The sequence below is a fragment of the Hyperolius riggenbachi genome, chromosome 2 (genome assembly GCF_040937935.1).
Source record: "Hyperolius riggenbachi isolate aHypRig1 chromosome 2, aHypRig1.pri, whole genome shotgun sequence".
NCBI classification, from domain to species: Eukaryota; Metazoa; Chordata; class Amphibia; order Anura; family Hyperoliidae; genus Hyperolius; species Hyperolius riggenbachi.
The window spans coordinates 218,932,090-218,946,493 of record NC_090647.1 but is presented as its reverse complement, the minus strand read 5'-3'; the positions used below and the strand labels follow the sequence as shown (position 1 = coordinate 218,946,493).

General features: G+C 43.5%; 1 protein-coding gene across 2 annotated transcripts in view; it reads right to left on the bottom strand.

Annotated features, from left to right (window-relative positions):
• Window positions 1-14,404, bottom strand: part of GABRB3 (gamma-aminobutyric acid type A receptor subunit beta3) — a 666,404-nt gene that overhangs the window by 18,884 nt on the left and 633,116 nt on the right. For both annotated transcript variants that reach the window (XM_068268150.1, XM_068268151.1), the window contains one exon: window positions 3,381-3,533. In XM_068268150.1, coding sequence (XP_068124251.1) covers window positions 3,381-3,533 — 153 coding nt within the window. The remainder of the gene's footprint in view (window positions 1-3,380; window positions 3,534-14,404) is intronic.

Below are 14,404 nucleotides of genomic sequence, written 5' to 3'. Positions count from 1 at the left end.
TTCTCTGCTGCAAACCTGGCTTGTAATTGCCAGTTTTAGGCAGTGTTTACAAACAAACTAACCAGCTTCTAATAGGCTCAGCTAAGCAGAGTGTGTTAGTCACACAGAGCCTGCAGGGGGTGTGTACAGCTTCTAGCTAATCACAAGCAGCCCTGCACATTCCAGTCTGACTGCCTCAGCCTGACTGTGCCGACTATAGAGAGAAGATTAGATCATATAACAGAGATAACACAGCTACTGTGCAATTAGGAAAAGCTGCAGTAAGCCAGACCACATTAGAAAAGGCATAGGAACTTATAGCATAGAAGAAATAAAGATAAACAATTTGTTACAGAGTCTCTTTAAAGTGTTTGGGATTAGTTCCTATTGTTCCATCATCGTGTTGCATTTTGAGCCCCATTGGGAACACACAACCTACAAACTCAAATGCAGTGGGATGCTACATTCATTTTGAAAAGACTGCAGTGTTCAAGCAATCACTGGCAAACAACGGTAAATACATAGAGATGAACAGTCCAATTCATCTCAATGCAGCATCAATCAATCCTGGCAGTAAACAAAAATTACAGTCACATGCAGAAGCCCCATGTAAACCAAGCCTAAAGTGTAACAACAATTTAGTGTCATTGTTTGAACAAAACAAAAAAAGTACTAAGCTTAGTTTGTTTACATTTGTTAACAGTGACTTAGAATTTTTAAGTTACAAAAAGGGAGCTGGTATTCATTTTCTGTCTCCCTTGTCAGTCACAAAAAGATAGTATTACTGTTGGGAAAATTAGGCAAAAGAGACAGCTAACTACAAGTACAATTATACAGCTTAATTAGTTCTGAAAGGGGTCTGTCTTTTTTAACATGTCATTTGTCACCACACAATCACTCTACATTTCTGCTGTTTAAATAAATAAATACAATACCGTATATTCCGGCATATAAGACGACTCAGCGTATAAGACGACCCCCTCAACTTTTCCAGTTAAAATATAGAGTTTGGGATATACTCGCCGTATAAGACTACCCCTCTTCCAACGCACGGCAAGTAAAAAAAACATCATATACTCATGTGATGTATGAACAGATACTGGTGCTGTACTGTATGTGGTACCCAGTATATAACAGTAAATAGTCGATTGACTGCTTGGATTGGTCAACTCTCCCCCTCCGTAAGTGGATTGGCGAACTCTCCCTGTTTATCAGAGCGGTATGGAAGAATAGATCACACTGTGCCCATAAAACACGCCTCTTTCACCCGTCTGGCTCACCCTTGTATCCTATTTACCTCCTTCTCTGCCTCTCAGATCTCGCACATGTGCGCCTGCGCCGCTTCACAACAGTCAGCAGCAAGATCAGAGAGTTGGCATCAATGACACCCGATATATAAGACGACCCCTGACTTTTCAGAACATGTTCAAGGGTTAAAAAGTAGTCTTATACGCCAGAATATACAGTAATTGATTTAATACAGATATAGTAAAAGTTAGACAGTTTACACAGTCGTAAAAGGGGACTGCTTTTAATCTAGTATGTCACTTGTTTCAGCCACTTTTGTATTTGGAAAGAACACAAATTTGTGTGCATACGTTTGGATTAACTCACCTGTGTCGCTGCCTATTGTCTATGAGCTTCACATGGCTCTCCATCTTCCTGACATTTCCTGACGTTTCTAGAAGTGTTGGAAACATGGATTGCAGCAATGCAGTGTGTCAGCAAGAAGGAGCAACACAGAGGAGTTAATCCTCTCTGCCATGGTTGGAACAGTTCTCGCAAAACTGTTCTGTTCTGGTTCATCTTTCCTAAGCAACACTGTAAGCCAGCACACCAGTGCATGAATAATCAGATAAACACACATATCCCAGCCCAGTGGATGAATAGCTTAGCAAGGGAATATGGGCTGGCCAGTGCCTAGAACTTGCAGGATGTGGCATACAGGTTTGGTCCCACCATGCTCCAAACCACAAATCATGTTCATGGCAACAAATGTAAGTGACCAACACAGGCATTCACCTGCATATAGTAGAGTTCAGCAATCTGATCACTTTGGCTGAATTAGGCAGAACTCTTATAAAAACAAATTATTTGCAAAGACCACCATCTGATTGATATTGAATTCAATGTGGACATAATCTGATGATTTATTCTGGCCTTTGGAGGGTCCTATTTGTGGTAGTGAAGCTCAAACCGGTACCTCATACCGGTATGTCCAGTTTGAGTTTTCTCCTGGCTTCTGATGACTAGATTTTACAAAGCACAGGTACCAAGATGCATGCTGAAATATTTACATTAGCAGTTCACATGTTTGTTTGTGGTGTAGGTAGACGTCTTTAATTTTTTTAATACACTATACATATTTTACAATATTTAATGTAATTCTGGCAATGATTTTTATTTATTAATACCATACTGTTTTCTTTTAGAGCATTCCAGGAGAGTCCGCAACTCACTGTAGTCTTATGTTAAGGCAAGTTTATTGAGCATCCAAAACTGTACAAACAATAAAATGGATATAGCCAGGCATAGCATCCCTTAGTCATTGGCTATGCATTAAGGTGCTATGTCTGAAACGCTTTAACTGAAGGCTATAGTGAGTTGCGGACTCTCCTGGTATAATCTACTTCCCGATAGAATGACTTTTGCCCAGCACCCTTGTATCTGAGGTTGGGTTCAGTGTGCATCCTTGTGCTTTTACTGTTTTCTTTTACGTGCATGTTACAGACTCTTGTCCAACCATTGGCCTTCATTTTTGCTAAGCAACAGCAGTAAATGTTTGGGGTTAAGGCAAAATAATAATGTAATATTGTTACTGTGTTTTTATTGTACTTTCTTTTTTTAAGCTAACCTATTTTAATGCTGACTTTCCTTTTACATAAGGATGTCTGGTAAGGTTATGGATTTTACCTGGCACCTACCTACCGCAGTGGCTGGATGGTGTAATGGTTAAGGGCTCTGACGCAGGAGACCAGGGTTCGAATCTTGGCTCTGCTTGTTCAGTAAGCCAGAACCTATTCAGTAGGAGACCTTAGGCAAGTCTCTCTTACACTGCTACTGCCTATAGAGCGCGTCCTAGTGGCTGCAGCTCTGGCATTTTGAGTCCACCAGGAGAAAAGCGCAATATAAATGTTGTCTTTGTCATTACCTAGACCTGATTATCACCCAATCTCAACAAAATCCTAAATACCGGACTATATCATGTAGCATCTGTAAGTACACTTATATTTAGAAGATCTTGATACTGGAATTGGTCAAGTAATAACATGCTGATGTTTTGCACCTACATGGAATTCCATCTCACATGACATTTTATAAGTGCTAGATAGGATTATCCATTATCTCTGCCCAGGGATTCACTCTCTGTTAATAAGCACATGAAAGTATGGATTTCATACCTAGTGCAACTCTTGCTGCTGATGCATCATAGTTGATCCAAAATGACACCCAAGATAATATAGTAATCAATATGGATGGCATGTAGGTCTGAAGAATAAAGTAGCCAATATTTCTTTTTAACTTGAAGCTCAGGGAAAGTCTTGGATAGGAGCCTGTAAAAGAGAAAGGCGAACACAAAATGAGAAGATGAGAGTTGGTAGCTGAAATGATATAGTGAAAGAATCTTTTGCTCCCAAGAAGGTATTTAAATAATGTTTGTGAACCATTTTTTGAAGGCAAGACTATGAATTAGTTATCTGTATATTGTGCCTGTGACAGCAACTAATTCCAAAACATTTTTCAAGTTAGCAGCACTTAGGAATATGATAAATGTCCGCATATGTTATTTCATTACTTTTTTCTGCCAATGTGCTTCTGTAAGGAAATATTATAGGCTTCCAAATGGTTGGTTTTTTTTTAAAGATATTCTACAAAAGAAATGTGTGCTGAGCATTATTTCAGTTAACAGGTCTAGAATCCAAAAGTATAATTACCTTTAAATGCCATAAAAAAAATGATTTTACTTCTTAATTGAGACATTCACCTAAATTATAAATTATTCTTAATCCAAGGATCACTTATGTTTTGCATAATCAGGTGCAGACTGTAATGGTTGAACTGTTTATTAGAAGTTGTTGTCACTGTTAGATATACATTTTCTTGCAGGGCTGGCCTTAGAAACACCACTTAAAATGTTTTAAACATTTTACTTTTAATTAAAGTAAACTAAAATACCAATCTCGCAAAAAACAAAAATGGTAGAAACATATAACAGTGTTAGACAATTATTATTCAACAATAATTTTTGCTATTTAATTTTTTAAAGATAAAATGATCCTGAACACACCTAAAAAATGCCATAGTGAACTTACCTGGGACTTCCTCCAGCCCCTCGTAATCCATAAGGGCCCTCTGCGTCCTCTGGGCAGCCTCCGTTCTCCCTTTGGTAGCGCCGTTAGCTGCACGACTTGCCAGGAGTTGCGCGCAAATGCTCATGTGTGGCCAGTCCATGCACCCATCTCGCTCACATGCCTGTCACCATGAGCATTCTGTGCATGCACAGTTCATTCTTTTAAATGCTTATGAACTTGCAGCTGCGTTATCATCCCATGGGTATCTAACTATATCTTATTATACATTGGCTTTTGATGGACAGTATTTTGACCACTTAATGGGTACTTGCAAGAGGTCTTACAATACTGGCAGTACATGTGTGGCTCCACTTTTTGTTGATTAGAGTCATCTACTTACAGTATGATCATAATGCATATGCATGGTTCAAAAACTGATTTGTGAAATTGACTCTCTGTTCAATTAGTGCAAGGTGAATGTGATGCAGCTGCAGATCTAAAAAAAATCACTCTGTCCTCAAAATTCAGCAGAGCAGGCCAAACGGTTCTGTTTCAAAGGAGCAATGTTAATGGAGCCTATTAATTCACATAGGATCTGTTCACATACATTAGGATCCAGTCCATTACAATCCGCTAATCGGACCGTTTTTATGGCCAGTGTGTGAACCGGCTCTAATTCTAAACTTCATGGTGATAGACCAACAATGCAAGGGGCATCCTGAAAGCCATTCAATGAACTATATCAGTGATTGACTTGTTAGTCAGTTTCCTGAAGTAAAATGCTACATGACTGGTCAGTGCCAGTGGACAGACTGTCTGCTGGATACATGATCATGTGCCAACAATAGCTGAAGATTACTCCAGTATTCATTTTCACAAGAAAATGCCATAATAAAACACAACCCGGTTTGTCCTTCTAGTGGCTCTTTCATTTCATCAACTGGTGTTATTGAAATGGATATTGAGATATGTGGAATAAAACTAATATGCAAGATATGACTATTGAAGACACACCATTAGAGACTGTATTAACTTCTGTGGGAATTAATATCCTCAAAACCTTAGATGGCATGTTGACTTTAACTACACAAAAACAATCTCATAGGAGTCCTAAAAAGAGACAACTTCTGCAGAATTTAGTTTAGGTAGGTCATACATCAAGGGCAAAACATGCATGTTTTTAAACAGTTAAACTGTAAAAGAACCAGCTAGATAGCGCCCAAAGTTTAGGGTAAAGATTGAGGCTATGACAACGTTCACTTTTTCGAGTATCGATCTCAGAGTTCCACAAAGTATCCTATGCTAGCGGGTAGATCTATTTTTCAGGGAGTGCGTTTATAAAGAATAAAGGTAATACTGAGAACCCTCATGAGGAGATGGACTAGTCCAAAGCCTATCAGATCTGCACTACCTTCTGCAAGTGATAGCAACATAGGAAAAAAAAGTAATTTTGTAGTGCATCCTACTTAGAGAAATGTAGGTCATATACAGTATGTTTTAACTGTAAAACATTTTTCATGATAGTAGTCCTTTAACATTTATATAATTAGTATATCATTAAACACAATTTTGTAATGACATTGGCATATTGGAAGGCTACTACACTATTATCCATATAGTTAATTGCATTTTTATGCAACATAACATTTTAAATTGACATGAATAAAACATAAAAAATGTAAACCATTTTTGTATACCAAATTGAAAAAAAAACAAAACAAACAAAACAAACTAAAACCTGTATATTCTCTTTAAACTACAATGTTGTGTACACAACAGAATTGCTCAATGATGACCGGATTCTGTCCTAGCTAAATGCATTTTCAGCACAACTGAGATAGAAGAATGCCAAAATTTATCTAGCAATTTGTGTGTAAGTATTGCTTCTTTTTGTCTATGGCTGTAAAAGGTTAAGCTTAAACTAGCCATTGAAGCAAATGATTAATTGCTGTCTCTGGAAACTGTAAGATCCTATTTTCCCTCAGGTCATTATGATACAATAGTGATCTTCTCTCTATCGCTCTTGCTCTCTTATGTAACCTAGAAACCCCCACGCAGCAGCTATTGCATCCAAGCTTTTCTACATGCTTTTCCTACTCTTAAAGGGAAACAATACCTGATCTAAAGCAGAATATCTAATTTTTCAATTTTCCACATGAGTGGGATTTATCACTTTCATACAGATATACATGACATTTTTTTAAGGTATCCATTGTTGTTCAACAATGATTAACTAAAGGGCTGTTTTTGCAAGATCAGCAAAAAAGGTAAAATATAAAGAATAAAACTTTCCGGTTATTTGACTAGGCATTTGATAAAACAGATTTTCCTGCATTGCAAAAGACATAATGCTGGATGTCCACTTGCCATTGCAAAATCATTCTCAAAATGCTGAGAGTGATTTTGCAACTTAAAACCAAGTGATTCCAGACCAATTTAGAGGAAGGCGATTTTGAGCCCTCGCTGTTCTCTATTAAATCGTTCCAATAATCGCGCATGACCCACTATTGTGATTTCGGAAAAATGCAATCACTCCTGTGGGCTTTGCTCCATCCACTTGCATAAGCCTAGTGCTTTTGTTATCAACGGTGATCACAGCACTTCCAAACCACTGCAGAAAACGCTCTAGTGGACCATAGCCCTAAGACTGTTTAGTGAAACAGGTCTGCACTGTGAAATCTCTCAACATGCTTCCTTTATAAAATAGGGTTTTCAAGTAGCAAAGACCAATATACAACATATCTTTCTGTGTAATCTAATGCAATATTTATTTTCATGTGATTATAAAGCTGGCCATTGACATGCAAAGTCATCTGCATAGGTGCAATCAGACCTTGTATGGCCATATCTATCAGCTGAGAACGTTTGTTGAATAAAGGCAACTAGGAGGAAGGAGAAGTAAATAGATACTACAATTGTGCTTTGTATTAGATTGCATATTGACTAAAAGTACCTGTAGACACACTTTAACAGTGGAACAATCAAGAGGCTGCCATGTTAAGGCAAACCTCTTGTGATGCTTTATACTGATAAGAAATACATTCACCTAACATTCAAAACTCCACTAACCCAGAGCCAAAACTGACTTTAACCAATCAAAGCCTCTTATTGCTGATTTAGTAATTTTTTTGTGTGTGTGCATGTTTTGGCAATCTCCTCTAAAGTCTCCTCTAAAGGGAGAGAACGGCGCGATAAGCGGGAATGGCTTGACTGCACAGCGACAATTGTTGAAATCTACATCCTGGCAGAGCCGCACAGCCACATGCAGGACATAGATTTCACCCGACTCGGGGCGGAAGCAGTTAAAATAGACTTTGCATTTTCACATTAAAATCATCGACTGTAAACAAGACCTTCTTAATAACTAATATAATTACACAACAAGGCTTCAGTAATCAGAATCAGAATCAGAATTTATTTCGCCAAGTACAACGGTGAATTGTACCCGGAATCGGTTTTGGCGCATACAGGGTCGTTGGTGAAAAAACAGAAAATAGCATGGTACATACGTAGACGTGGGACAAGCATACATAGGGCAACATTACAGTTTGTGCGTACATTTAAGCAGAGCGTCGTATACAATTAAGCATAGGTACATACGTATAAACAAAAGCAAAATCAAAGCAAAAACAGAGCATTACAGCATACACGTACAGTAACATAATACAAACAGAGCATTACAGCATACACGTACAATTTACGTAATACACACATAGCATAGCAAGACATACACTGATAGCGGGAACAGAAAAAGAGTGGGACTGGAGGAGCAGCCTGAGAGCTGATATGAGCGCTGCCATTTTCGGCACTGGACGCTACACAGCGACGCGCTCCCAACTAGACAGGTGCTCCGATTGTCCGCGGAAAGTAGAGAGGATGCTGGGGGGGGATCATGATGGAGGCGGCCAGCAGGGATCACTTGAGCCAGGTTGCTCGAGGAGCAGTGCAGTTTCTAGGTTAAATTTCTCCCAGGGCGAGTGTCAAAAAATACGCCCTACCCCCCCCCCTTTCATCCTTACCCCCTGCGATCCTTTTTCTAGGCCGTAGGATAATTTTTTTTCCCTAGCTCATGTATCCTTTAAAGTAAACATCAGGCATTATAAAAAATAAATTATCTACTTACCTGGACCTTCCTCAAGCCCCTGACAGCCTATGTGTCCCTCACCACAGCTTCGCTCCCGTTGTCCCCTCTGTAGCAGCAACCAACCTGACAATGTAAGCGGCTTCTGCGCCAGCATGCTCCCATAGCCAGGAACATTCTGCGCAGGCGAATACTTATGCAGCTGCGCACTTGTGCAGGCGCCACCGATGCTGTAATAGAGAGGACCCCACTGGCTGGGAGTGAAGCTGCGACGAGGGACAAATAGGCTGCAAGGGGCTAGAGGAAGCGCCAGGTAAATAGATCTATTTTTTTTAAATGCCTGATGTTTCATTTAAAGAGAACCCGAGGTGGGTTTGAAGAATATTATCAGCATATCTGCCTATACAGCCCAGCCTCTGTTGCTATCCCAAACCCCCCTAAGGTCCCCCTGCACTTTGCAATCCCTCATAAATCACAGCCATGCTGCTGACAAACAGCTTGTCAGAGCTGGCTGTGTTTATCTCTATAGTGTCAATCTGTTGCTCTCCCCGCCTCCTGCAGAACTCCAGTCCCCGCCTGCATCCCTTCCCTCCCTGCTGATTGGAGGGAAGGGACGGGGGCAGGGACCGGAGCTATGCAGGAGGCGGGGGAGCAGCTGAGACTGACACTATGGCTTCAATTCATTAAGCATTACCGCATTCGGTAATGCCGAAAACAGCTGAGTTAACGGAGCACTTAAGAAAATGTTAATTCATCAAAGCTGTTACCGAATGAGAAGCTGAAATCACAGAGCAATGAGATAAATTACCGACTTGTGCTCAACACATGTCAGCAAATGTCAGTAAATGTTAATTCATCAAGGTTACCACATTCGCTAGCACATTCGGTGTTTATCTCAAGCTCTCCCCTGTCGTTACAGGCTTCGAAAGCCTTCTGTGTGAATGTTTTCATGATTAACAGGAGCAGGCAGCCAATAGAAACAGCCCCTGTTCTCCTGCAAGTGCCGCTGATAGGTGCTGATAGGTCACAGGCTTCTCCACACAAGCTTTCAGACCCCCCAGGCAGTGAGCAGAGAGCAGAGTGAACGGGACAAAAGATATCCCCAGATGTCCTTCGGTCGTTTAACCCTTTGAGTCCCTGTTTGAATATGCAAAGATGCAAGTGGTGAAATCACCAAGCATGGCATTTGTAATGTCTCCAGGAAGTTTATCTACGTTGTGGCAAACAAGTAAAATGTTAGAAACACTGATGGACAGATTCAGAGCAGCAGAGGCAGTATAAGTAACAGTAAATATAACACATTTACATAAAGGGATGTCTGGATGCCTTCTATTGTTATCAGCTTGTAACAACACAGAGACATTCTAAGCTGCTCTGCACCACTCTGCTGTTATCTAACAGCCTTTGATGAACTGAAGCCGTAGTACTTCGGTAACTTAACGAACCTCTACCACACATGGGAAAATATTGATGAATTAGCACAGTGAAGTGTAAAATACCGAATGCGGTATTTTAAGGACTGGGGTTTTGTTATCGAACACCCTTTGATGAATTGAAGCCCATAGATGTAAACACAACCTCACAGCACGGCTGTGATTTATGAGGGATTGCAGAGTGCAGGGGGACCTTAGTGGGTTTTGGGATAGCAACAGAGGCTGGGCTGTATAGGCAGATCCAGCCTCTGTATGCAGATAACATTCTTTAAACACACCTCGGGTTCTCTTTAATGCTCAAATGCACCCATTTAAACTTAAAATGCCTGAAAAATAATGACTCTTGTATTGCTCCCCCCTCATTCTGACTCCAGGTTCCCCAAAACTGCTCCGACTCCTCAAAGCAGGCCTCAAAAAGCCCTCAGCCAGAGAACACCCTTTCTCAGTATACAATTACAACTCTGGCTTAGGGGCCTGCCAGTGCCATTATCATCTGCACTAAGTGGGAAACTCTGGCTGAGGTTGTTTTGGAGGACCTGCAAGTGCCACTTGGGGGGGTTGCTCTCTAGCTAAGGGAGGTTTGTTGGCTTGTCAGTTCCACTGTAACCGTCACTGAGTGGGGGTCTCTGGCTGAGAGGATCTTGGGTGGTAGTTACAATACCACCACAGGCCCCCTCAGCCAGAGACCCCCACTCAGTGCCAGTTACAGTGGCACTGACAAGCCAACAACCTCCTCTCCCCTTCCTAAGTAATTGTGTGGCACTGGCAGCCACCCTAGCACCCTAGGGCCCTGACACCCCAGGCAGATCAGGGAGTCAGTCACACAAAAATTAATTTTACAATACTGTAGTGCAGGGCAGAGAGCGTACCCCTTCCCCCCCTTCTCTCACCTCCCTGAGAGAGACCACATCGGAGGACAGAGAGCCAGCTGCCAGAGGGAACGTCAGGTGACAGAGTCACCAGTAGTACAGCAGGCCACGGGAACAAAGCATGTAGGGACCGACCAAAGGGAACACACGCAGGCGGCAGTAGGAAAAGAAAGCCATGACTCCTTCATCGGCACTGCTCTGCCTAGCCTGCAGTACCGCTGCCGACGTCAGCTTTAATCACACATAGCTCCCAACTGTCCCTCTTTCTGAGGGACAGTCCCTCTTTGGGAGCCCTGTCCTCCTGTCCCTCTTTCCTCCTCATTTGTCCCTCTTTCAGGACTTTGCCCCTCTTTCTATGTAAATATATATATTTCTCTACTAAAAAATGTGTTTGACTATAAACTTTATACCCTTCCTTTAAATTGATATATTACTAATTTTAAAATGTCAATATGAAGGAAAATGAACCAGGATAGAAAGGACCAGTGTTGTTTGAGTTATAAAACAACATATTTTTCTTATGAAATCTTTGTGGTATACATGACTAGGGGTGTGCTGGGGGCTTGATCAGGGGTGTGTCAGGGTATAGCTTAAGTGTCCCTCTTTCTCATCTCAAAAAGTTGGGAGGTATGCACATGACTTGACGTCGGCAGTGGCGTGGCTAGGGTATTTGACACCTGGTGCTGAAAATTTACTGACACCCCCCCCTCCCACCCCCAAAAAAAATTGACCCCCTGACAATGGGTGCTGGGCACAGAGGTGTTCCCCTCCCCAGTGGGTGCTGTAAAAAGGTGCGATCAAACCCCCCATTCCCCGACAGCAGGTGCTGCTGCGCTCAACCTCCCCCCCACACACATACACACAATGGGTGCTGCTAGGTTCAACCCTCCCCCCCCCATACACAGTGGGTGCTCCTGGGCTCAACCCCCTCCACACACACAAAATGGGTGCTGCTAGGCTGAAACCCACCCCCACACACACAATGGGTGCTGCTGGGCTTAACTCCCCCTCCCCCATACACACAATATGTGCTGCTGGGCTCAACCCCCCCCCCACACACACACACACAATGGGTGCTGCTGGGCTCAACTCCCCCTCCCCCCCACACACACACAATAGGTGCGGCTCAACCCTCCCCCCACACAATGGGTGCTGCTGGGCTCAACTCCCCCTCCCCCACACACAATAGGTGCTGCTGGGCTCAACTCCCCCTTCCCCACACACAAATAGACTGGCTCAAACCCCCCCCCCCCACACACACACACAATGGGTGCTGCTGGGCTCAACTCCCCCTCACACACACACACACACACACACACACACAATAGGTGCTGCTGAGCTCAACTCCCCCCCCCCCCCACACACACAATGGGTGCTGCTGGGCTTAACAAGTCCCTCCCCCCCTCCCCTGCAGATTTGTATACAGCAGCAGCCCTTCAGTCTCACCTGCTCCAGGAGGCTGCAATTATCAGTGTCTCTCGTCTCCATCCTCCGTGTGGCCCCTCCTTCTAGTGCTGTGGGCTAGGCTGGGCTTAACCTCCCCCCGGCAGAATTGTATGCAGCAGCTGTTACAGCGCTATCTGACCTGCTCCAGACTGCAATGATCAGCCTCTCTCTCCATCCTTCACGCGCCTGCTTGTTCTCTACTCGCCTGTAATCACGTGGTCTGCAGAAGAATCAGGAAGTGGGGAACAAGCAGCCACGACCACAGAGAACAGAGCAGAGGTGCTGATCACTGCAGCCTGGACCCTGTGCTTCATCTCGGCAGCCGACTGGGGACACAGGACTCTGCTTGTTAAATTGGCCAGCAGCCTATAAAGCGGGGGGGGGGGGGGGGGACAATCGCCCCGGTCAGTCCACGCATGGCTACCATCACCCCTGCCAATCTTTCACCCCCTAAATCTTTTCACCTCCTAATTTCAGGGTCCGCATGGCTGGTTGATGAGGGTGCAGACCCAGCGGGAAGGGGGCACCCTGGCTAGGCAGCAGAGGTGGACAGGCCAGGGGCAGCATACCTTCTCTGTGGCTGCGAGGAGCAGCCACAGGCCCTCCATCAGCACGGTGGCAGCCTGGTCGTGGTCGTTTCCTGGTGACTGGGGAGCCGCTGCAGACAGGCCTCCTCCGCACGTGGCGGGTGACTCATGTGCCCTTGCTGGTCCCTGGGCGACCCGTGGTGGAGGGGGACCGGCAACCCCAGCAGTCCTGTGATGGGGAGGTCTCTGGGGGAGGTCTCCGGCGGCGGCCCTGGTCGGCAAGTGGTGGCGGCGGGAGCACGTGTTGGCGGCGGGTGCATATTGCGGCTTCTTCCCAGGCGGCAGCCCCCGACAGTCATGAGCGACCGAGGGCAGTGTGGAGCCGCTGCTGCCCCTCTCCGTGTGGTCCCCGGCAGGAGAGGCGGAAGCTATGCAGCGTGGAGGCGGCGTGGTGCTGCGCGGCGTCCCCTGGCTCCAGAGCGGCGTCCCGGCTCCCCTGGCAGCAGTGATGGATTCCCCGGGCAAGCAGTCCTCACCCCGCAGCACGCTCCCTCCCGATCCTCCAGCAGCCTGCGAGGCACCATCGTGGCCCCTGCATCATCCTCAGGTGGGTGGAGGTGGTCGGGAGGTCACCAGAGAGGATGTTAGGAGAAGGGGAGACAAAGAGACCGGAGCCCTGTGGCTGTGGCGTCCTCACCCGGCGCCATCTTGACAATGCCAGGATGTCAAAAAACATGTTGTTAGGTGAGTTTTCTATAGCTGCCATGATGGATTATATTCAGATTGTAAAGAGAAATTATGTAATGATTGCTTCTTTGCTCACTTTCTACTGTTTCTACATCTGTCTACTGTGTCACTGTCTCCAATGCATACAACTGTGTTGCACATAAAATAGCTTAAATAGAAATACCCGAAAAAGGTTAATTTTAAACCTCGGTCAATGTAAAATTCATAAAGACAGAGTAACATTTATATAACATTTTTCTTTTGTATTTATGCTAAGTAAATATTTAATAACATAGCTTCTGTTATAAATTCCACTGCAGTCCTTTATGGCACCAGTGTCATCATTGACATGCAACCTTTCCAAAAAAAAACAAACATAAATTATTAAGGACCTATGGCATAAGGGGATATCAAATTGGTCAACACAATTTAAATAAAAAAAATTTTTTTTCCTTTTTTTCAAATTTTATTATTTATGAATTAAGTAGAAAAAAGAATGTAATCTTTCCACACGTAAATATATTTCTATACTTCCAATCATTAGTTATAAATTACTATGCATATTTAAAATTATAAAAATATAACTAATTTCCACACTTTTTTTAAAATAAAGGTGAAGGTATGGCCATTTTAAATTGTGCAAAGATAAAACTGCAGGAGTTAGTAATTCTTATGGTGTTCACAACCACTTGCATTACATTAGTAGGTATATATTACTAGAGGTTGCAAGCAGAACAGAGATACTGGGCCATATCCTATTAACCATTTAACGCCATTCTGACTTACTATAATGTCCTGTTTGAGCCTGTTAACGGCAACAGGACATTTTAATAAGTCGCACTTTTCCCGCTGCCACTCTGCACGTATGCGTGCCGCTACCACCGCAGTTTCCATCGGGTTTCCGAGTTCAGCGATTGGGGAAGAGGACCGAGTAGTCCTCCACCCAATCACATTGCCTGGAATGAATGGACGTGACCGCGAACAGCTGACACGTCCATTCACAAAAACAGGAAGCAGTAACAGTTAGTAAAATTTTTTTTACTACGGAAAG